The 25,662-nt window shown below is 41.0% G+C and overlaps 1 protein-coding gene across 1 annotated transcript in view; it reads left to right on the plus strand.

Moving 5' to 3' along the window:
* cntn3a.2 (contactin 3a, tandem duplicate 2) overlaps positions 1-25,662 on the plus strand; it is a 75,929-nt gene that overhangs the window by 20,891 nt on the left and 29,376 nt on the right. The window contains exons 9-16 of the mRNA XM_021616097.2: positions 471-607; positions 1,171-1,300; positions 1,447-1,597; positions 3,269-3,396; positions 7,129-7,298; positions 8,745-8,862; positions 21,489-21,647; positions 22,229-22,378. Of these exons, the coding sequence (XP_021471772.2) occupies positions 471-607; positions 1,171-1,300; positions 1,447-1,597; positions 3,269-3,396; positions 7,129-7,298; positions 8,745-8,862; positions 21,489-21,647; positions 22,229-22,378 (1,143 nt within the window). The remainder of the gene's footprint in view (positions 1-470; positions 608-1,170; positions 1,301-1,446; positions 1,598-3,268; positions 3,397-7,128; positions 7,299-8,744; positions 8,863-21,488; positions 21,648-22,228; positions 22,379-25,662) is intronic.

Consider the following 25,662-nt stretch of genomic DNA (forward strand, 5'->3'; position numbering starts at 1 on the left):
ATGAGTAGGGGTGTTAACCCCGGTGTCCTGGCTAAAATTTACAATCTGGCCCTCATACCATCATGGCCAGCTAATCACCAACAGCTTTCCGTTGACTCATTCATCCCCTCCCCTCTCCCTTGCAATTCTTCACCATGTCGTTGTTGTAAAAGAGAATGTGTTCTCAGTCAACTTACTTAGTAAAATATGGGTTAAATAAATGTAATAAATAAATAATACAGTAGAGTTTTGTCTGTTTTGCAAAAAAAAAGTGTTTAGGATTTGCATTTAGTGTATAAACAATGAGAAATTACTAACTGTAAGAAAAGGTTATTGTTTTGGCCATGTGGATCCCAGTTTTGCTCACGTAGATCCCAGTTTCCTTAACAGTGTTCAAGCAGTCGAGAAAAACTGTAAGAGGACTTCCCCTTTAAAACCCTCTACTAATATGCAGTCAGTCATTGACATGGAGTATTTTTGATCTTTCATAGCCAAACCTCAGTGGATTCAGACCATGAGAGACACAGCCCTGGCCATAGAGGAGAGGCTTCACTGGGAGTGCAGGGCCAACGGGAAGCCCAAACCCTCCTACAACTGGCTGAAAAATGGTCAAGTGCTGATCACTGAGGTAAACCCCACCTTCCCACCATCTCTCATGAGTTCTTTGTCAGTCTTAGAGAAAGGAAGGCGCTAGCACACTGAACATTTCACAATCGAATCCAACTTTTAGGAGTATAAGCAATATCCAGGCACCTTCCTTATATTGAAACATTGCTTTTGCACCTGTGACATGGGTGTGCATGGAGAGAGATATTGCGTGTGTGTGAGAGAAAGATAGCGTATCAGACTCTCGACAAGCTGCTCCATTTCAAGAGAACAGGCAAACACTCTCCATTATTCATAGCCCATGTTCAGGCTTCTGCGAATTGAGTTAATCTACTGTGAAAAGTACACGACAGCAAACCAAACTTAAGCCCCCAAAGAAGTGCATCTAGATGTTTCTAGCACATGCACTTTTCTACCACTTTGTTATTGTTTACATTAGCTGGATATTTTGTTTAATTTTACTACTTACCAAAATCCTCCTAATTGTTATTTTTACTGTGATAAGTGTGTTTTATTATATTATGTTCATATGACCTTAACATTTACTTGAAACTCCACATGCTACTTGTGTCTGTGTCTTGTCAGGAGAGGGTCTACGTTGACAATGGGGTCCTGTTGATCTCGTCTTTGAACCTGTCTGATGCCGGGATGTACCAGTGTGTGGCTGAGAATAAATACGGTGTCATCTATTTCAGCACTGAGCTCATGGTTTTAGGTATGGTGGCTTTTATCCATTTCTTAAACATTGTGTGACTGTCTAACAAATCCAAAAGATCATATTACTGTTCTTTGAAAGGTTAGAAGGATTCGATAATAATGGGGTCAATAATAATGTTTTTTACGTTTCCTGTGTCCCTTCAGCCTCTTCTCCAGACTTCACTGGTAACCTGCTCAGAGCCCTGCTTAAAGCCAAGGCCGGCACCATAGTGACTCTAGAGTGTAAGCCCCAAGCCTACCCCACCGCTAGCATCCTGTGGAAGAAAGGCAACCAACCCATCCATACCAATGACAGGTAACGTCTTACAGTACATTCTATATATGGTTCGATTCCCCCTTCTCCACCCATATTAGTGCTTCATATTACATTGATCAGACGATGATCTGTTCCTAACTTATTTTAGCCTTATTTAGACAGGTACAAGAAGATACTGATTTCTGCAAGATAGGATGTATTTCTCAATTGGTCATTTTTCTTTGGTAGTACATACAACCTCCGAAAAGATAGAGACCTTGTAGATTTTTTTTCAAGAAGGAAGAGCTTACATAAAAATAATCTCTACTTATATAATTTGAAATCATATCAAGAAAATATCTAAATGTCAATGACTTGCTATTAGTTTCATAACTGATTGTGTACACTAAAAATGTTTAAATAGAATGTTCAGAATAACAGACACAATTCAAGGTCAATGGGTTAGAATTTACCCACTGGGCACAGACATCAATTCATTGTCTATTCCACGTTGGTTCAATGTAATTTCATTGAAATGACGTGGAAACAAAATTGATTCAACCAGTGTTTAACTAGGGTGTAGATTTATTTCAAAGAATTTTAGGCACTGTTGCCCACTGGTGTTGATAGGGTTAAACACATGACAAGTTGAATGTAAACAGGGTCATGTTTATTTTTGTTTTCATTTTCCATTACAGAACATTTTAAAAAGTTTTCTGTTCAATGCCTTAATGAAAATGACCCAGTGTAGAGGACATGAGTCGGGCTTATGGTATCCCAATGAGGTAGCCCTGCCTGGGAGAATAGCAAAGCACCCTTTAACGGTTCAAACAGCCGACCAATCAGTCTGTTACCAGCGCTTAGCAAACTTTTTGTTCTCCCAAATACAATGTTATTTTACAGAAAACAAATTAACAACAGACTTTCAGCACGCTTATTTGAAAGGGAACTTAAACTGCTCGGCACTGACACAAATGACAGATGATTGGCTGAAACATGCATGTCTATCTCTTCTGGCTCAAAGTTGGGTAGAGAGTGACTGCATCACTATTGGTCTTTGTGCAAGATGTTGATGTGTTGAAAGTCGCGAACTGTCTGCTTAAACGGTTTGGACATTCATCTGTACCACACAAGATATGGAACCAGAGGCATTTTCACAGTCTTCAGGTCTAGCATAGAAGCTTGGAAACACACAGTATTAAATAGAGCCATAACAACATGGCTCTCTGCCACCCCAGATAACCCCAGATAACTCAAGCTAGCAATAAAATAAGATTTAAAAAAACAGATAAAAGAACACCATATGGCACAATGGGGACTTTGAATAGACACACAGACATTATGTATTTTGGACTGTATTTTGCATTGTATTATGTATTGTATTACGTAGTGATATGTGATGCGAGGTTGTCTCGCCTGGCTATCTTGAGATGAATGTGGGTCGCTCTGGATGGGAGCATCTGCTAAGTTACTAAATTGTGATGTACATGTAGTGTTTTGTATATTATGTATTTCATTTGTTGTGTTTTGATTTCTGTTTGGACCCCCATAAGAGTAGCCGCTGCCTCGGCAGCAGGTAATTGGGGATCCTAATAAACACTACTAATACTAGTGCCAGCCTCGGCCCCTGATGGAATTTCCTATTCGACTAACAGTTAAGACGGTTTCTCCCGTGGGAGACTGGGGTTCAGATTCTACCCGTGTCACCAGTTTCTCCATCTACCCCCACAGAATCACTCTCTCTCCAGGTGGAACTTTGAGAATCACTAATGTGACCAAGTATGATGCAGGCAGCTACACCTGCTTTGCCAGAAACCGATTTGGGACCTCCAGCACCACTGGAAGACTCCTCATCACAGGTAAGGTGTTGCATTGCACAGTAGTTTAGCCCTAACCAAACCTACACTCTGTCTAACTAAGGGTTACCAAAGGTAAGAGCTAAGCTAGCTCTTCTCTGATACTGAGCTCAGACTTGAGGGCAGAAAACATTACGAGATTCATGGTTTTGCATCCCACAGTTTCTTTTTGTCATAGGAATTTCATTGCGTTGAGCTGTGTTCCCTACTGTAGAGTACACCCTACTGTACATTTTGCAGTAGGTATAATAATACATTGGACAGGTGTTCGTGAAACTACTTTATCTTTGTATACTTGGATGCAGCCAACCAATTGACTCGAACAAATGAAATGACCCTGAGCTGAAATAAAGTTGTAAAAGTATGCTTTTATTGCCAAAGTTAATTTAATAATTTTATTTTGAAGTGTATTTCTAGAGGAGGGGTTGTTGGTTGCTCATGCAACTATTAACCTCTTCAATTCTGACGCTCTCTTTTGGCATTTTCTAAACGATGCATAATATTATATACTACCCTCAAAGTACATTTCGGATTCAAAGCTATAAGTCCTACAAACACATGCTTAGTACTGTTAGAAAGATAACTGTGACTACTTTTTTAGGTTTTAAATAAAATATGTCACCAATTAATGTTACAAAGGGATTAGTAAAATAAAATGGCACTCTAAGCATGCACACAGCTATTTTGAAAGTGCAGGGCTTGTGCAACATACATTTTTGTCTCATAGGAATCTTTTGTCTTACAAGAATGATATACATAAATGAGGAGAAAGCTTTAGTTTCTATCTATCCATTGATGCAAATATATCCCCTGTCTGATGCCCAGTTCCTCCACTAGAGAGCAATAGGAGATCACATGACATCTCTTGGCCACTTGAAACCAGTTGTGTCTGGTTTGGGTAGTGAGTCACTGTTCCAAAATGGCTGAACAGATTTTCAAGCATGACATATTAAAATGACCATAGGAATCAGGCATTTCAAGTTATTGGGTCAGTGTTTTAAAAACACAGACAGGTGAGAAAACAAACTATTTTCCCATTCACTTTTCCTATTGTATATTAGTGAGATAGATCAACGGCGCATGTGGAGGATGCATACAAAGGAAATGTGGCTAGATAAGGAAATGCATTGCTGTATATTGATCAGGGTGTACCCTTTCCATGCATACTAAATGTTTTCATTTTTGGTGACTTGATCTGCATAGCATACTCTATGAATATGACTATAGCTCATGATTTATGGCCTTTGTGGGAGGTGGAGGTAATGACATTTCCAGCAGTACAATTTGAGTAAAATATCCAAAAAGACAAGGGCTGTAGCATTCAAATGTGTCAATTTTCAAACAAAAATAAGAGGGGGGGTACTCCCCCCCCCCACACACACTCGCCGGGCCCTGTACAGGGCCAAAAGAATAACCCCTCAGTTTTAACAGTGGTAACTGTCGAATAATTTTGCTGCCAAACACTGCATTTATTTTAAAACCATACTATGGTATTTGCATTTTCCGAGGATTTATTCAGAGAATAGATATACGTATAGAGAATCACGAGACATCTTTTACATATCATTGTTCATGCGGAGGCTCCAAATACAATCCCTGCAATAGCGATACATTTATTATCCCTTCATTCTTTCTTTTGTGATTTAATTTAGCAAGATAGAGCAAGGTTGTAATTAATTGCTCTGACTTTTGAAGCGCAGCGGCCGCCGACAAACAATGGCTGTAGTGGTTGCAACTCAGTGTGCCCTTATTGTGTGGTCAGCAGGTGCTCTGTGTGTGTAAGCATGTGTGTCTGTGGGTTAACTCATCTCGTGGATAACAGTCCCACCCCCTCGAAGTATAAATCACCTCTGCTTTTTTTATCGGATTTATCTGGGTATTGTAATTGCTTTCAGGATTACCAAAGATTATTCCAGTCATGTCAGCAAACAGTATCAGCTCTTATTAGTAACAAGCCTGTTTAATAACCCTTTACTTAGCTAATCTGTTGTAATACTTCAATAATTCTGCCTGAATACTGTAAGATTTATTGCTTTACATAGCCAGTCTGTTTATGACAGCAAGTGTAACATTTCCACTATCCATAATTACCTTGTTTCAGGGTTGAGGTTACTTTCTAAATGTAATCCATTAGTTACTAGTTACTGTCAAATTGGAATCAGTAACATAACTTTTGGATTACCAAAACATTACTCAGTACCATATGATTACATTGTTACTTTTAGATTACTTTCCCCCATGGTAACATACAATTTTGTCTTCTTCTAATGCCTCCTAATTGAATTATTGCAGGAAAAATCAATGTAGCTGGCTGTAACGGTTGTCTTCTGTGGACGAAGGATCGGACCAAAGCGCAGCGTGCTTAGAGTTCAACATGTTTAATAAAGATCATAAACGTGAACACTACAAAACAACGACTGCCACAACCACAACAGTCCTATCTGGTGCATAGACAGAAGACAACCACCCACAAAATACCCAAAGGACATGGCTGCCTAAATATGGTTCCCAATCAGAGACAACGATAAGCACCTGCCTCTAATTGAGAACCAATCTAGGCAACCATAGATTTACATAAACACCTAGAAAGGAAACAGCCCCATAAACATACAAAACGCCTAGACAAGGCAAACGCATACATCACCCATGTCACACCCTGACCTAACCAAAATAACAAGGAAAACAAAGAACACTAAGGTCAGGGTGTGACACTGGCCATATATGGATGTTACATTTTACTTTATTGGGTTGGTTATGTAACCCATCGCTTTCTACTACTACATAATAATAATAATACAATGAAATGATATCTTTACATTAAAAACCAAAGTCAACTGTTTTTAATGTAGGCTGGGATCTGCACTATGTAGCTGTTGCAAGAGCGCATTTTTCACTGGCTGTCCACTGGTTTCAAAAACAATGATTGATAAGCAGTTTATACTTCTTGAATTCAACTATTATTGGATAACAAAAACACATTTAGATTTGTTAACAGCCATCCACAACACCCACAATCCGTAAGACGCAAATAGCTAAATAAGAGAGCAGCATTGTGATTCACATCAATGAGCTACTTAGATATAATAAGTGATATCTGTATCGCTGTAGACTAAACCACTGCTGTCATCCTTACATCCAAGCGTTTATTCAAGGTGGATAGTCTTTAGATGCTGACAGTAGTCGCACCATTGGAAGACAAAGCTTGGACTGTAGCCTACAAAATACTATTCCTGCTCTATTCCCGCGATCCATCAAACACATTTGGTGTGTCATCATAGTGGTCTCTGACATGTGGCCAGACTCGCTCAGGTGTAACTAACTTAAACTTTTTTTCAATGCTGATTTGAATGTCATTGAGAAAACAGAGAAGTGTCAATGATTTATTTTTCGCAAACATCCTTTCTGAATTTAAAAGAAATCCTTGAAGTAATTATTTAGTTTTGCAAAAGTATTTGTAATCTGATTACAATATTTTTGCTGTTAACGTAACGGATTACAGTTACCGTTTAAAAAAAAATCCCATACATGTAATGGATGACATGTAATCTGTTACTCCCCAACCATGCTTGTTATTGAACAAGATATAGACAAACAGAATAGCTTGACCGAATAGCATTTGATCATACATTGGAATTTTCAGTTTACTTCCTGAATTGACTGAAATGTAATTGACCCCATCCCTGGTGCTTTGTGCGTGGGCCTTTGTGCGTGGGATTGTTTGTACATTTTGGACAGATCCAACAAGAATTACTCAGGGGCCAGTGGACATGGAGATCATAGTGGGTGAGAGCATCGTGCTGCCCTGCCAGATCGCCTGTGACCCTGTCCTTGATGTCTTCTTCACCTGGGCTTTCAACGGACAGCTCATCACCAAGACAGACAGGCATTTTGAGCTAGTGGGAGGGGTGAGTGACCGACACACTTTCTTCTACACTATTTCTTTGAACATTTGGACATCTGGCATATCTTTCTCAATTCGGTCACATTTGTTCAACTCCAGGTTGTGGTGTCCCCTGATTTCCCCTATTTGTTTTTAGGGGAGACTTTGGCCCTGTTCAAATACTTTAAACGCACAGACTCTTCCTAACACATTGATTGCTGTAAGCAATGGCTCTATCACATACCTTTAACTTAACCAATCCAGCCATGCTGTCATTGTAAATCAGAATTAGTTCTCAATGGACTTGTCTGGTTAATATTTAAATACAAATCCAGCCATGTCAGATGAGTGATCCAATCAGATCCTTCAAGGAAGGAAGCAGGCATTCTTTAAAGTATTTTTTGAGCAGGGCCTTTGGCTAGTTGTAGCTCTGGATTGGTTACTGTGGTCAATAGCACATACCCATTATTGCGCAATATCCGTGCAAGCCAATTTGTGCTAGGTACACTGAAGCTTGAAAATTGAGAGACATGAGCTATACTTTCATGTAAATAAGAAAGTGGCACGTTCCCATTGACTTCTGTCCGAATCTTCCGCATGCTCGCGGGAGTTACAGGAAGTAATTAAAACACTTGTTGAGTCTCGATTTTCAAGCTTCTCAAGCACTTGCACGCACTGGCTCGCATGCAAATATCAAACTAGACATTGTCTGTCTGATTAATTTGAAAAACTCAATAGCAGTCTTTGATAAGGCTTCAATCAATTGTTCCAATTGTATTTTGTCAATAGTAGCTCAACATGATTTATTAAGTTAGCCTGATCAAAACATATTAAACTTTCTACTGCATCTTTGGTTTCAAGTACATTTTACAGTGTCAGAGTTTTTCAACTTAACATGAATCTTTTGCCTCTGTTGTATCCTCTGAGGTTTTATATTTTGATGTTCAGCTGCAAAATGATCACTGATCAAGGTCTTGTAACAGATCTTCAACTGTATTGGATATCAGTGGGGTAAAAAGGCGTCATGCAGTGCCTGGACTACAACAAAAAAACTACTGGATGAAATGGAACACCCACACATTCTGAGAGATTATACATCCGGCATATGTGTGTGTGACTGACAATTTTCTTATCACTAATGAGATTCACTCCTCAAAAATTTCTATAATGTCCCCCAAGTCCAAAGAGATTATCAACTAACTTGCCCACTTCAAGGAATTAATTTCCATAATTAAACCAGATCAGCCTCGCCACTATCCCTCCGCCACAGCCAAAGGAAGGGATTCCACCTTTAATTTAGCATTCGCTGCTGGCAGTCGTCTTCAGAAATGAAAATCTACAGGGCCCTATTTTTTTTTTAAATTACAGTGGAGAAAACTGCCCGAAGACCCATAGACGTAGTAGGGGGTTACATTACAAATGCCCTTTACTTACCCAGGTTGTTTGGGATTTCTTATGATTGCCTTTGTAGAGAACAGCTGGGGATCTGATGATCAGAAACATCCAGTTGAATCATGCCGGGAAGTACATCTGCGTGGTGGACACAGACGTGGAGAGCCTTTCAGCAGTGGCCATATTGATTGTAAAAGGTAAGAAACCCTCCTTTTCGCAGAATTACCACTCACTAATTATAACTGGAGTCAGTTCCTGTAAACACAGAGGGAGTATGTTTGAAGGCCCATTTAGTAGCACCGTTTACAGGGGAATATAGTAGTTAGCTTAATTACAGACATAGAATAGCATCATATAATTGAGCTGTTGTTGCAAGGGGGAAACGTACAACTGACACACAGGAGGCATTCTTAACTATTGAGAGAGAGAGGCCCTTTAAGGACTACATTGTCACGTTCTGACCATCGTTCGTGTGTGTTTTCCTTGTTTTAGTGTTGGTCAGGACGTGAGCTGGGTGGGCATTCTATGTTGGATGTCTTGTTTGTCTATTTCTATGTCTGGCCTGATATGGTTCTCAATCAGAGGCAGGTGTTAGTCATTGTCTCTGATTGGGAACCATATTTAGCTTAGGTTGTACATTGAGTCGTCATCAATATTATCTTACTGAATTACATCACTTTTCTGTCACAATATCCAGTAGATGGCGGATCTGAAGGAAATAGAGTAGGCCTACCGGGCCTAAAGTGAGTTCTGTCCTGGAGCATCAATCGTCAATGTCATTTTGGGCTTACAACGTGCTCTTTGACAAAAATGTATTCTTAGGGTAACACACAAATGTATGTACAAATATATGTTGTACAATAGATAAAGATCCATTTCAGTGTTACTGATACCTTTTAGTTCTGAAATGAAAAGGGACTTTTATTTAGAAAACTCCTTACTAATGATATTGAAAAACATTTTTATGAAGGTTGGTATGAATCATACTACAATACTCATAAATGTGTTTCATAAATGTGATGTGAATGTAAAATACCTAAATATGTCCATACAGTGTACTGTATTAAAAAGGGGACATTTTTTTATTCCCATTAGTGATGCCTAAAACAAAGCAAATCTAGTATGTTCATTTTAATCTCAGACTATTTTAATGCCCCTGAGATTCTGACAGTATTCTCTCGGCCCTGCCAAGAATATATAATTAACGAGATAAAGAATTGATCCTTGATTGTAGGTTCCATTAATAGGTTTTAATGAGGGCGACACATCAAAGCTTCTCATTGGAAAGAGCTAATGAGTTTTACATAGATCGATATCGTACAAATTAAGCTGATGTTGACATTCTAAATATAATATATTTAGCATGTCTTTATTATAGAACATAGATTTACAGTACAGTGTTTAGGCTTTGAAGAACAAAGGTGGGTGTTGTTAAACAACATTAATACAATTACTGCACAATACGACATGACTCAAATTGTTAACGAGCGAATCACAACAACTTTTGACAGCTATTATACATTATTTGATTAAATATCAAGTCACGTTTGCAGTTCTTTATCATGTTTATGAAGTGTTGCACTGGCAAAATGCTCTAATAATTGAAATGTTGTTTTAGAATTCTGTTCAAATTCCAGCAAATGAGGAGTGTCAGTGGTCCTAGCATAGATATTATGAAATATCTATTTAATTCTGTGGTTCTTACTCTCATTGTTTGCTGGTGGTCTATGTATTAGCTTTGGCGAACTGACACCTTCATTACAACAGGAAACAGCAGATGAGCTTTAAACATCAGCCCCTCCAATTGGTTGGATAATAAAACTAAATAATTAAAACAGGGGTTCTCGAAGGCTACAGAGATGGTTTTCATTTTCATCTTTTAATGTAGCCCTGTGACTACTACAGTACTGTTGATGAGTGAGAAGAGGATAATTAGAGGGGAAAAATGTATACGCCTGAAGTGGCTTCCTATTCCTTATTAATAGTGTTTTTTCCATTACAGCACATAGTGAGCTTTGGGCAAGAGACATATCTTTCTCTGTATTTTGGCTCTGGCCAATACAAGATAATATACAATAATATACAGTGCCTTCAGGCAGAAGTCACACCCCTTTTTCTCACATTTTGTTGTGTTACAGCCTGAACACACAATAACCCATAATGTCAAAGTGGAATTATGTTTTTCAAAATGTTTACAAATTAATGAACAATGAAAAGCTGAAATGCCTTGAGTCAAGTATTCCACCCCTTTGTTATGGTCAGCCTAAATAAGTTCAGGAGTAAATGTTGCTTAACAATCACATCATATTGGAATGAACGTTATTTACAATAAGGGTTACATGGAGAAAATCGGACCTCTCTGAAATGAAAATGGATGGCCCTCCTTTCAGCAAAATATATTTTACCTTAACCATCCCTAAATGGTTGAAAAAAAACAACAACAAGTAACCCTACCCTATACCCAAAATAATGAATAAAACAAAGAAAACGTGTCTACCATCTACCCCCACTTCTTGGACTTGCCAGAGCCTAATATGTGCAGTTTTAGAAACTGTTCCTCATCTTTTAAGCATTACATAGCAATGCGTGAATTTAGGGCACAGAGCCAGGGCTGCGTGCCAGAAGGTTGTGGGTTCGCAGACAACATGGGGTGTAAGATCTCCTTTATAACAAAAACATTGCATTGTATTTGCAGGTCGGCCTTTTATAAACATTTCATGCAATTCAACATCATTTCACATATTAGCGGAGTCGTTTTTTAATACCACACAAATTACCAAAATTACAGGCTAAGAATTGACAGAGAGATGTGTTCATCTTATCATATTTCTCCAATGCCAAATCAGTGTGTCTTGTTTGTAAAGAAACTGTCTCAAGTTTACAAATAATTGAATCTGAGATGTCGTTAGGAATCTGAGCATGGTATTTTCAAAAGTTATGCCTACCTTTCCACCACAGACAGAGTAGGCCTACCGGCAGAGAAAAATGTAAGCTTTATCTTCTGGCTACTTCTTCAGTGGCTTAACCCAACGAGAGATGATCAGAAGTGTTTCCCTAAAAATTGTCTGGGTTTAAACATCTATTGTACAGAAAGGGAATAGCTTAATCAATTGATAGTGACCGAATTAGATTACTTCCCAAGCAAAGCCAGCCTCTGAATATCAAAGAAACAAAACAATTATATCCCCATATGCATCGGAGTGATGTCTTTCCCGGGTATTTTACGGCTGGTTTCTTTACGGCCCTTCCCTGACATGGAGGTAGGCTATTTAAAGTAGTGGGTGGAGGAATTGACCGACAAATCTATTGGTTATAGCAGCCTGTAGCCTAATTTCGTTTGTCAAACAGGTAGGTTTACCTCTTATTTCTTAAATAGGAAGAAATAGGCTCCTACCACAAAGCCCTCTTGTTGTTAGTAAAGTCTAAATAAAATAAAGGTGGGTTGAAATGAATTATGCCTACTCAAATTTGTTTTCTTTCAGCATCATGAGCTGTCCATTTCCGATTGTGCCACTGCTTCTGCTACAAGTTTCAGCACCACTATGTAAATGACTCCAATCTGGCTTATTGTGAGGTCAATAACTCTGATAAATACATCACGGCCAAGAAACATAATGTTTTTAATAAAAATCTATTATAGTAGTAGCAAGCTATCAAAGTTGACCTCTGGCCCTCCTCATCTTTGCACTCTCTTTCTAAAACTGAATAGAACATAGACTATAGGCTAGTCCACACATTTTTGGGACTAGGCCTAATCAACAACAAAAAAATCAACCTTTGGCACTCCTCCTAAACTGTCACGAGAGCTCTACACAGCACAGCTATTGGTTAAGCAGCACACACAAAAGTATTTGATCAGAAAGAGCAGAGCAGGCCAGGGCTCAGGGTTGGAATATCCATTGCGCTGTGTAATGCAGCCTTGTTTTATCAAACTAAATCAAACTTTATTTGTCACATGCGCCGAATACAATAGGTACCGTGAACCTTACAACCTTACCGGGTAAAGTAGATAATAAACAGCAAGTAGCAGCAATGTAAATAGTCCTGGAGAAACTCTCGACTCGCTCCACTACAGCCCAGTCGATGTTAATGGGGGCATGTTCGGCCCGCCTTTTTCTGTAGTCCACGATCAGCTCGGTATGCGAATTGGAGTGGGTCTAGGGTATCTGGGATGATGCTGTTGATGTGAGCCATGAGCGGCCTTTCAACTCACTTCATGGTAGTCATTTAGGCAGGTTACCTTCGCTTCCTTAGGCACAGGGACTATGGTGGTCTGCTTGAAACATGTAGGTATTACAGACTCGGTCAGGGACAGGTTGAAAATGTCAGGTAAGACTCTTGCCAGTTGGTCGGTGCATGCTTTGAGTACACGTCCTGGTAATCCGTCTGGCCCGCGGCTTTGTGAATGAGCTCGTCTGGTAGGCTCACGTGACTGGGCAGCTCACGGCTGTGTTTCCCTTTGTAGTCCATAATAGTTTTCAAGCCCTGCCACATCCGACGAGTGTCAGAGCCATTGTAGTAGGATTCAATCTTAATCCTGTATTGACTCTTTGCCTGTTTGATGGTTCGTCAGAGGGTATAGCAGGATTTCTTACAAGTGTCCGGATTAGTGTCCCGCTCCTTGAAAGCAGCAGCTCTAACCTTTAGCACGATGCGGATGTTGCCTGTAATACATGGCTTCGGGTTTTGATATGTACGTACGGCCACTGTAGGGACGACGTCGTTGATGCAGTTATTAATGAAGCCGATGACTGAGGTGGTATACTCCTCAATGCCATTAGATGAATTCCGGAACATATTCCAGTCTGTGCTAGCAAAACAGTCCTATAGCGTAGCATCCAGGTCATCTGACCATTTATTGAGCGAGTCACTGGTACTTCCTCCTTTAGTTTTTGCTTGTAAGCAGGAATCAGGAGGATAGAATTATGTTCAGATTTGCCAAATGGAGTGCGGGGGAGAGCTTTGTATGCATCTCTGTGTGTGGAGTAAAGGTGTTCAATAGTGATGTGCTGGTAGAAATTAGGTAAAATGGATTTAAGTTTGCCTGCATTAAAGTCCCCGGCCACTAGGAGCGCCGCTTCTGGATGAGCATTTTCTTGTTTGCTTTTGGCCTTAAACAGCTGGTTGAGTGCCGTCTTAGTGCCAGCATCGGTTTGTGGTTGTAAACAGACGGCTATGAATAATATAGATGAGTACCCTCTTGGTAAATAGTGTGGTCTACAGCTTATCATAAGGTACTCTACCTCAGGCGAGCAATACCTTGAGACTTCTTTAATACTAGACATCAAGCACCAGCTGTTATTGACAAATAGACACATACCCCCGCCCTCGTCTAACCAGACGTTGCTTCTCTGTCCTGCCGATGCATGGAAAATTCTGCCAGCTCTATATTATCTGTGTCGTCGTTCAGCCACGACTCGGTGAAAAATAAGATATTACAGTTTTTAATGTCCCCATGGTAGGATAGTCTTGATCGTATATCATCCATTTTGTTTTCCAATGATTGCACGTTGGCCAATATAACGGATCATAGTGGAGTTTTACTCACTCTCCCACGAATTCTCAGAAGGCAGCCCGACCTCCGTCCCCTTTTTCTCAGTTTTTTCTTCACGCAATTGACGGGGATTTGGGCCCGTTCCCTAGAAAGCAGTATATCCTTTGCATCAGATTCGTTTAAAAAAAAAACATCTTTCTAGTTCGAGGTGTGTTATTGCTGTTCTGATGTTCAGAAGTTATTTTCGGTCATAAGAGACGGTTACAGCAACATTATGTACAAAAAAATAATAATTTTAAGTTAGAAACAACGCGGGTTAGGGTTAGGAGCCCGTAAGACAGCAGGCATCCCCTCTGGCGCCATTCTACCTATTTACACCATCCCAGCAGCTATCTTAGAAATACTGTATAACTTTGCTCTGTGCTTCTCCCATCATGCACATCGAAACCTATACGCTGTTGATAATTTGATTGAGACCACACTAAATAGCCTATAGATTTATTTATTTGTATTTAATTTTTTTATTTCACCTTTATTTAGCCAGGTAGGCAAGTTGAGAACAAGTTCTCATTAATAACTGCGACCTGGCCAAGAATAAAGCAAAGCAGTTCGTCACAAACAACAACACAGAGTTACACATAGAATAAACAAAACATACAGTCAATACAGTTGAAGAACATCTATATATAGTGTGTGTAAAAGAGGTAAGAAAAGGGAGGTAAGGCAATAAATAGGCCATGGTGGCGAATTAATTACAATATACCAATTAGACACTAGAGTGATTGACGTGCAGAAGATGAGTGTGCAAGTAGAAATGCAGGGGTGCAAAGGAGCAAGATAAATAAATAAATACAGTATGGGGATGAGGCAGTTGGATGGGCTATTTACAGATGGGCTATGTACAGGTGCAGTGATCTGTGAGCTGCTCAGACAGCTGGTGCTTAAAGCTAGTGAGGGAGGTAAGAGTCTCCAGCTTCAGTGATTTTTGCAATTCATTCCAGTCATTGGCAGCAGAGAACTGGAAGGAAAGGCTGCCAAAGGAGGAATTGGCGTGCTACGGGTGGGTTCTGCTATGGTGACCAGTGAGCTGAGATAAGGTGGGGCCTTACCTATCAGAGCCTTGTAGATGACCTGAAGCCAGTGTGTTTAGCGACGAGTATGATGCGAGGGCCAGCCAACGAGAGCGTACAGGTCGCAGTGGTGGGTGGTATATGGGGCTTTGGTGACAAAACGGATGGCACTGTGATAGACTGCATCCAATTAGTTGAGTAGAGTGTTGGGGGCTGTTTTGTAAATTACATTGCCGAAGTCGAGAATCGGTAGGATGGTCAGTTTTACGAGGGAATGTTTGGCAGCATGAATGCAGGATGCTTTTTTGCGAAATAGGAAGCCGATTCTAGATTTAATTTTGGATTGGAGATGCTTAATGTGAGTCTGGAAGGAGAGTTTACAGTCTAACCAGACACCTATGTATTTGTAGTTGTCCACATATTCTAAGTCAGAGCCGTCCAGAGTAGTGATGCTGGGTGGGCGGGCAGGTGTGGGCAGCGATCGGTTGAAGAGCATGTATTTGGTTTTACTTGCATTTAAGAGCATTTGGAGGCCACGGAAGGAGTGTTGTATGGCATTGAAGCTCGTCTGGAGGTTAGTTAACACAGTGTCCAAAGAAGTGCCAGAAGTATACAGAATGGTGTCGTCTGTGTGTGTGATATTGCGCGCCCAGCTGAGAATCAGAGATGAGGGCACACATCGCTATACAGTATAGCCTAATAAGCAACTAATTCTAAAACCCTGAGAAATATTTACATTTCATCAATTACAAATGACATAACACTCCCCTTGACTAGATATAAAAAAATACTAAACCCTCCCCTTCACTGAAATTAAAAAAGCATGACCCTCCCCCATTTTCTTTCAGGTAACCATTCTATACATTTTCATCCATTTGTAAGTTGCATCGACTCACTCTGTGTGCAATAATAGTGTTGTTTTTTTATCACATCTCATCTCTGTACACCACACATACAGTCTCTATTTCCCGAATCGACTCTTCAGATATTTTCATATCTTATCGAGTACAGTCTTGTATTTGTGTATTATTATTACCTCTCCAGTTGTCATTACTGAACATCACAAACCCTTGGATATCTGCACGAACCCTAGCCTCCATAATGAATCAGTGATATACAAATTGGATTAATTGTTTATTTACTAACTAACTAATCAAGTCACAGAATTACATAAACAAACAATATGGTTATTGGTTACTAACACAGTGCATTGATAAGTCCCTAGTGGGCTAAACCAGTATGACGGCTTGGTAGACAATGGAAAGGGGTGGGGACAGTTCAAAAGTGGGAAAGATAAAATGGATCCACTACACACATTTGATAATTATATTAATTGAAATGTATGTATTTACGCCTGTATGCCATTGTTGTCTTCTCTGTTGGAATCGCCGACCCGTCTGCTGGAGAGTCAGTTCATCAGAGAGTCTCTGGTTAACTTCCCCAGAAGTCACAATGTCTTTCATAGTTGTCGCTTTCTCAGCGGCTCTGGATAGTGTCTGTTGTAATGGATACGTCAGGCTTACAGATGGTCGTTGCATGGAATAGATGCTTCCGCGGTTGTTGGTTTTCTCGCGCTAGATTTACATAATTTGCAGCTGCAGACTAGTAATTCTACGTCTAGGATTTGCTCTTATTCTGTAGTGATCGATAGTCTCAGAGTTGAACCATTTCCAGCCATGTAGCCAACACCACACACTGTCTGGTCTCCTGGGCCTGTTATCTTTTCAAAAGTATTCTTATACTTATTCATTAGGGGTGAAACAGTTCACAAAACTCACTGTTGGGTATGATACGGTACAGTGGCGTCACGGTTTGGTACGGTTTCGATACATCGACAAAATAAATGCCTGAGAAATATGTAATTTGTATTTAGATTTTCCATTTATTATAATAGTAAACATGGGTAGCTTTAATTCCCAGGGGCATATGGAAACAAAGGGACAACAAAAAACAACAGTGCCTAGTCATTTAAAACAGAACTTCAACAAGAGTGCATAGTCCAATTAAGAAGATTAGTCTATCCAAATTATCTGCAGTGAGCACAGATCGGCTTGCTGTGACAATGTCAGCCGCTGTGGAGAATACCCTCTCGCTAGGGACAGAGGTCCCAGGCACAGCCAGGTAGCACCTTGCTAACATGGCAACATGAGGGTATATTAACTCTTTGGTCTTCCACCATGTACAGTTGAAGTTGGAAGTTTACATACACCTTTGCCAAATACATTTAAACTCAGTTTTTCACAATTCCTGACATTTAATCCTGGTAAAAAATTCCCTGTTTTAGGTCAGTTAGGATCACCACATTATTTTAAGAATGTGAAATGCCAGAATAATAGTAGAGAGAATGATTTATTTCAGCTTTTATTTCTTTCATCACATTCCCAGTGGGTCAGAAGTTTACAAACACTCAATTAGTATTTGGTACTGTAGCATTGCCTTTAAATTGTTTAAGTTGGGTCAAACGTTTCGGGTAGTCTTCCACGGGCTTCCCACAATAAGTTGGGTGATTTTTGTCCCATTCCTCCTGGCAGAGCTGGTGTAACTGAGTCAGGTTTGTAGGCCTCCTTGCTCGCACACGCCTTTTCAGTTCTGCCCAAAAATGTTCTATAGGATTTAGGTCAGGGCTTTGTGATGGCCACTCCAATACCTTGACTTTGTTGTCCACAACTTTGGAAGCATGCTTGGGGTCATTGTCCATTTGGAAGTCCCATTTTCAATATATCCACATAATTTTCCTGCCTCATGATGCCATCTATTTTGTGAAGTGCACCAGTCCCTCCTGCAGCAAAGCACCCCCACAACATGATGCTGCCACCCATGTGCTTCACGGTTGGGATGGTGTTCTTCGGCTTGCAAGCCTCCTCCAAACATAGCAATTGTCATTATGGCCAAACAGTTCTATTTTTGTTTCATCAGACCAGAGAACATTTCTCCCCGAAAAGTACGATCTTTGTTCCCATATGCAGTTGCAAACCGTAGTCTGACTTTTTTATGGCGGTTTTGGAGCAGTGGCTTCTTCCTTGCTGAGCGGCCTTTCAGGTTATGTTGATATAGGACTCGTTTTACTGTGGATATAGATACTTTTGTACCTGTTTCCTCCAGCATCTTCACAAGGGCCTTTGCTGTTGTTCTGGGGCAAATGAGTAGTCATGTATTGCCACTTGAATAGTCTATCGGCATTGAACAGAGCCTACACGTAGAAGTTTTATCCACCACTCGTTGGCAATCCCCGTTATAGTTTACAGGGAAACCGAAATGTTCCCAGGTTGTTCCCAGGTGGCAGACCTCAATGACCTCTTCTAGTTCCGCTCCTTTGCATTTAGCTAACTGCTAATTCCTTCATCAGCTAATTGCTGCTACGACGGTCTCTTAGCTCTGTTCTCGCTGGAGTGAAATAACTAATGAGCGGAGCTGCGTACAGCTACGAGACAAAACCCCTTTCTTTTTTTTAAGACAACTTTATTACTAAACTCAGAAAAAAAAGAAACGTCCCTTTTTCAGGACCCTGTCTTTCAAAGATAATTTGTAAAAATCCAAATAACACTAGCAGCTTACAGACGGTACGCAATTAAGGTCACAGTTATGAAAACTTAGGACACTAAAGAGGCCTTTCTACTGACTCTGAAAAACACCAAAAGAAAGATGCCCAAGGTTCCTACTCATCTGTGTGAACGTGCCTTAGCCATGCTGCAAGGAGGCGTGATGACTGAAGATGTGGCCAGGGCAATAAATTGCAATGTCCGTACTGTGAGACGCCTAAGACAGCGCTACAATGAGACAGGACGGGCAGCTGATCGTCCTCGCAGTGGCAGTCCATGTGTAACAACACCTGTACAGGATCAGTACATCCGAACATGACACCTGCAGGACAGGTACAGGATGGCAACCACAACTGCCCGAGTTACACCAGGAATGCACAATCCCTCCATCAATGCTCAGACTGTTCGCAATAGGCTGAGAGAGGCTGGACTGAGGGCTTGTAGGCCGGTTGTAAGGCAGGTCCTCATCAGACATAACTGGCAGCAACGTCGCCTATGGGCACATACCCACCGTCGCTGGACCAGACAGGACTGGCAAAAACTGCTCTTCACTGACGAGTCACGGTTTTGTCTCAACAGGGGTGATAGTCAGATTCACATTTATCGTCAAAGGAATGAGCGTTACACCGAGGCCTGTACTCTGGAGCGGGATTGATTTGGAGATGGAGGGTCCGTCATGGTCTGGGGCGGTGTGTCACAGCTCATCGGACTGAGCTTGATGTCATTGCAGGCAATCTCAACGCTGTGTGTTACAGGGAAGATATCCTCCTCCCTCATGTGGTACCCTTCCTGCAGGCTCATCCTAACATAACCCTCCAGCATGACAATGTCACCAGCCATACTGCTTGTTCTGTGCGTGATTTCCTGCAAGACAGGAATGTCAGTGTTCTGCCATGGCCAGCGAAGAGCCCGGATCTCATTCCCATTGAGCACGTCTGGGACCTGTTGGATCGGATGGTGAGGCTAGGGCCATTCCCCCCAGAAATGTCTGGGAACTTGCAGGTGTCTTGGTGGAAGAGTGGAGTAACATCTCACAGCAAGAACTGGCAAATCTGGTGCAGTCCATGAGGAGGAGATGCACTGCATTACTTAATGCAGCTGATGGCCACACCAGATACTGACTGTTACCCCGCCCCCTTTGTTCAGGGACACATTATTCAATTTCCATTAGTCACGTGTCTGTTCAGTTTATGTCTCAGTTGTTGAATCTTGTTATGCTCATGCAAATATTTACACATCTGAAGTTTGCTGAAAATAAACGCAGTTGACAGTGAGAGGACATTTCTTTTTTTGCTGGGTTTATATAGATATTTTTCCCACATTAATTTATACGCCAATATTTTTTTGTACAATTAAATATATATAATGTATCTTCCTAGCTGGAATATATGATTAATGTATTGTTAGGTTCTCAGTACATACTGAACCGTGCACCCTGGACCCTGTACCGAGCGGTTCAATACGAATACACGTACCGTTTCACCCCTATTATTCATTCATCTTATGAAACATTCAGAACTAAACCTGACAGTTGGGAAATGTCCACTTTAAGAGATACAGTTATGTGTGTTTCCTGTCCTTCATGAGATCACCAAATGAAACACACTCGAGATGACTGTCCCTTGAGTGTCCACGGACCATTCCCACATTCTCAAAAATATAAATATTGTTTAATTCTCCCATTTTGGGGATTATGAGTTTCGGCAAGAGAAGCTCTGTTCTCCATAGACTCTCTCCCTCAATACTACATGGCAGTTTCTACCAGGTATTTATGACCGTTGTAAAACCTGATGTGGGAGAGAAAATGAGAGAGGGGGAGCCACGATCTACACCCAAAAAGGGCCACGTCGTGACAGATTCAACTACAAAGACCAAGGAGGTCGTCCAATGCCTCGCAATGAAGTGCACCGATTGGTAGATGGGTAAAAATGTATATATATCCCTTTGAGCATGATGAAGTTATTAATTACACTTTGGATGGTGTGTCAATACACCCAGTTACTACAAAGATGCGGACGTCTTTCCTAACTCAGTTGCCGGAGAGGAAGGAAACCGCTCAGGGATTTCACCATGAGGCCAATGGTGACTTTAAAATAGTTACAGAGTTTAATGGCTGTGATAGGAGGAAAGTAAGGATGGATCAACAACATTAAAGTTACTCCACATACTAACCTAATTGACATAGTGAAAAGAAGGAAGCCTGTACAGAATAAAAATATTCCCAAACATGCATCCTGTTTGCAACAAGGCACTAAAGCAATACTGCAACAAAGAAAATTGGCAAAGCAATTCACTTTTTTTCTGAATACAAAGTGTTATGTTTGGGGCAAATCCAATACAACACATTACTGAGTACGACTCTCCATATTTTCAACCATAGTGGGGGCTGAATGTTATGGGTATGCTTGTACTCATTAAGAACTGGGGAGTTTTTCAGGATAAACATTAATGGAATAAGTCAAGGGGTATGAATACTTTCAGAAGGCACTGTATGTCATTTAGCAGACAGTTTTATCCAAAGTGACCGACAGTCTTGTGCGCATATAGTAGCACTGTATAGGGAATAGGGAGTCATTTGAGATTGGCTCAGTGTGGATGGCAGCTGAATTAAGGAGCTGTTGCAGCAGCAGATAATAAAGGGGTGTGTATGTGTGTGGGTGCCTGCATGTGCGTGTACAGTAGGGGGGACTCTAACTCTGCTTAATTTGCGATCGAGTCAGGCCCCCCTGGCCCTCCAGACACAGTGGCAGTGGAGGAGGTGACGGACAGCACAGCACAGCTCTCATGGAGCCGCGGCAGGGATAACGGCAGCCCCATCACCAGCTACCTCATCCAGACCAGGACCCCCTTCACTGTGGGCTGGCAGAGGGTGGACACAGGTAGGCCTGCACATTGATCTAGCCTCTTTGTTTATCTGTGAAGATTTAATTGATAGGTCATACATTTCATTAGGGATGGAAATTAAACTAGCCCGCTAGCCCGTGGCTAGTTCTTTTCAGACTGGGATAGCAGAAAATGTGCCCAACTAGCCTTACGGCTAGTGAAATTCTGTCTTTTCAAATATGTCTTGGCACAGATTTTGGACTCGGGCTAGAAAAAATTGCAGTCTTCTTGGCCGGTTGGCCAGTGCCCAATATCCATACGTTCTATCCCTGCATTTGGGCTCCCGAGGGGTGCAGTGGTCTAAGGCACTCCAGGCTGTATCTCAACCAGCCATGATTGGGAGTCCCATAGGGTGGAGCACAATTGGCCCAGCTTCGTAAAAAATAAAAAATGTGATCATGAACATGTGAAAGAATATTTAATGTTGAACCACAACAACAGATCATGTAGATGCCCTATCCTTGGATTAAAGTGAACCGTGTATATTTTTTTACCATAAGGGACTATTTGATTGAAATTATGGTTTATCTACGTTGATGGGATGCCTGATCTTAGCCTTATTTCCCTCTGTCCCTAGTTCCTGAGGTAATTGATGGCAACACACTGACAGCCACGGTGGTGGATCTCAATGCCTGGGTGGAGTACGAGTTTCGAGTTGTGGCAAAGAACAGTGTGGGAGTGGGCGAGCCCAGTCCCACCTCCCTCCAGACACGGACAGAGGATGCAGGTGAGTTGTTCACGCAAATTCCACTCCATAAAACGCTTCATAAAATGCTTCATAAAACGCTTCATAAACTTTTCATGAGAAGTAGTTGGGTCATTCCACGAATAGAGTGCCTTTTGCATCCCTTCTGATTTTAAGTAGAAATTGTGCACCATATAAATTTTTTAGATCCTGTTATATTGAATCGAAGTGCCTTTTAAAAGGTTGATTAATTTCTGTTATGATAAGTAAATGCCATAATGTAGATATTTTGTTAGATACTGCTCCCTATTTTTTTCATTTTAGCTGTCAAACTAGCTATTCGGTCCAAAACACAAAATTGTTTTCAATGTAATCTACTCATGTTTGCATGCACTGTTTCGTAGTTGTCCAGATCCGGTTTTAGAGAGCTGATTACGCCTGCGCATGAGCACTTAGTGCGCACTGGAGCAGCGCGAGAAGTGACAACATCATCAGGTCATCTAGAAATTTGACAAAGTGAATTCAAATAAAATCTTCGGCTGTGAGTGATGGAAAAAAATCAGCCTGTAAGACAATTTACTTTAATAATTTAAAGGATGTTTTTGTAAAGTGTATTATTTGCAATTTTCTCATTTGACTTCTCGATGGGAGCTGCGGAAGGTAGCCTAGTGGTTAGAGCGTTGGGCCAGTGACTGGAAGGTTGCTGGCTCAAATCCGGAGTGGATAGGGTAAAAATATGTTGTTCTGCTCCTGAGTAAGGTAGTTAACCCATTGTTCCCCGGGCACAGTGGATGTCGATTAAGGCCAGTGTCCCCCCCCCCCCCCCCCCTCTGATTCAGAGGAGTTGGGTTAAATGCGGAAGACACATTTCAGTTGAATAGATTCAGTTGGACAACTGACTAGGTACTCCCCTTTCCCCCATCTATGAGAACATTAATTTTGGGCTTGACTTCAGAAAAACTGCAAAACCAAAAGTGTCCTCTGGGTACAGTGAAAAGTGTGCTTCTAGACCGGAACCCTGGGGCCTTGGTACCAAGTAATGTAAAGAGAGGGAACCGTCAGATGCGTCATAATATCCCAGAAGTAAAGCCGCACTAGAAGACAGATTTGAAATGGAATTACATTGAAAACAATGGAGCAGGGTGGGAAAAAATCCCATTAAGTATTTTTGGAAGGTCTGTGGTCACAATTCCACTAAGAAATTAAATAAAGTGCATTCTGAAAGTATTCAGACTCCTTGACTTTTTCAACATTTTTTTCCTCATCAATCTACACACACAATACCCCATAATGACAAAGAAAAAAACTGAACTATCACATTTACATACGTATTCAGTCCCTTTACTCAATTACAGCCTTGAGTCTTCTTGGGTATGACACTACAAGCTTGGCACACTTGTATTTGGAGAGTTTCTCCCATTCTTCTCTGCAGATCTTCTCAAGCTTGGTCAAGTTGGAAGGGGGAGCATTGCTGCACAGCTATTTTAAAGTCTCTCCAGAGATGTTCGATCAGGTTCAAGTCCGGGCTCTGGCAGGGCCACTCAAGGACATTGAGAGACTTGTCTCGAAGCCACTCCTGCATTGTCTTGGCTGTGTGCTTAGGTTCGTTGTCCTGTTGGAAGGTGAACCTCCCCAGCCTGAGCAATCTGGAGCAGGTTTTCATCAAGGATCTCTTCGTACTTTGCTCCGTTCATCTTTCCCTCGATCCTGACTAGTCTCCCAGTTCCAGCCTCTGAAAAACATCCCCATAGCATGATTCTGCCACCACCCTGCTTCACCATAGAGATGGTGCCAGGTTTCCTCCAGACATGACGCTTGGCATTCAGACCAAAGATTTCTTGGTTTCATCAGACCAGAGAATCTTGTTTTTCATGGTCTGAGAGTCCTTTAGGTGCCTTTGGGCAAACTCCAAGTGTGCTGTCATTTGCCTTTTACTGAGGAGTGGCTTCCGTCTGGCTACTCTACCATAAAAGGCTGATTGGTGGAGTGCTGCAGAGATGCTTGTCCTTCTGGAAAATTCTCCCATCTGTCATAGTGACCACCTCCCAGACCAAGGCCCTTCTCCCCCGATTGCTGAGTTTGGCCGGGCGGCCAGCTCTATCAAGAGTCTTGATGGTTCCAAACGTCTTCCATTTAAGAATGATGGAGGCCACTGTGTTCTTGGGGACCTTCAATGACGCAGACATTTTTTGGTACCCTTCCCCAGATCTGTGCCACGACACAATCCTGTCTCAGAGCTCTACGGACAATTCTTTCGGCCTCATGGCGTGTTTTTTTGCTCTGACAAGCACTGTCAACTGTGGGATCTTATATAGACAGGTGTGTGCCTTTCCAAATAATGACCAATCAATTGAATTTACCACAGGTAGACTCCATTGAAGTTGTAGAAACATCTCAAGGATGATCAATGGAAAAAGGATGCACCTGAGCTCAATTTCAAGTCTCATAGCAAAGTGTCTGAATACTTTGTCATTATGGGGTATTGTGTGTAGACTGATGAGGGAAAACATGTATTTAATACATTTTCGAATAAGGCTGTAGCGTAACAAAATGTGGAAAAGTCAAGGGGTCTGAATACTTTACGAATGCACTGTATTTGCAGCGGATGCTATTGGCAAGCTATTTGATTGTTTTTTTTATGGGTCCATTATTATCCCATTTTAATTTTATAAGATGATTTGGGCAGAGCAATTTAATCAATTTAATTTGTAAAATTCAATATAACTAAAATATCACAAAGATATCGTAATAAACCCCCAGTAACAACGTATTTTTTTGTCAGGGAATAGGAAACAAGAACCTCAACCTACAGCAGTCAATTGTTTTTGCCATATTTAGAAGCAAGCACCAACACACTTGATAAAAACTGAAACACACATGTGAAAGCTTAATTACATAAAGGATGGAATATGTCCATGATAAAAACAAGAGAATGGAATATAATTGGATAAATTAGAAAAAAGATTAGTTGAGATGCAGCCAACACTCGTGTGTGGGTTGCTATTCCTAAAATCAATATGGACATCACCTGGCGCTGAAAGCTGAGTAGGCTAATTTAATAACAAGAGCACTTTGTTGGAGCCCTATTTAGAAATAAGAGATAGGCTTACCTGTTTGATAGATGCAGTAATGTTATTCATATATTTGTTGGTAGGCCTAACTATTTCCTCAAATACTGTCACCAGGCCTGCCTCTATGTCTGTGGAGGGCTTGGTGTATGGCTGAAAAAAGGGCTCGAATTGAGGGGGTAAAGGGCAAAAAGCATACCCCTTGTTAGCTTGAGGGAGGAAATAAAATGGATCCAGATTATATAAAGCAATCAATAA

This window comes from Oncorhynchus mykiss, chromosome 9 (assembly GCF_013265735.2).
Source record: "Oncorhynchus mykiss isolate Arlee chromosome 9, USDA_OmykA_1.1, whole genome shotgun sequence".
In the NCBI taxonomy this organism is placed as follows: Eukaryota; Metazoa; Chordata; class Actinopteri; order Salmoniformes; family Salmonidae; genus Oncorhynchus; species Oncorhynchus mykiss.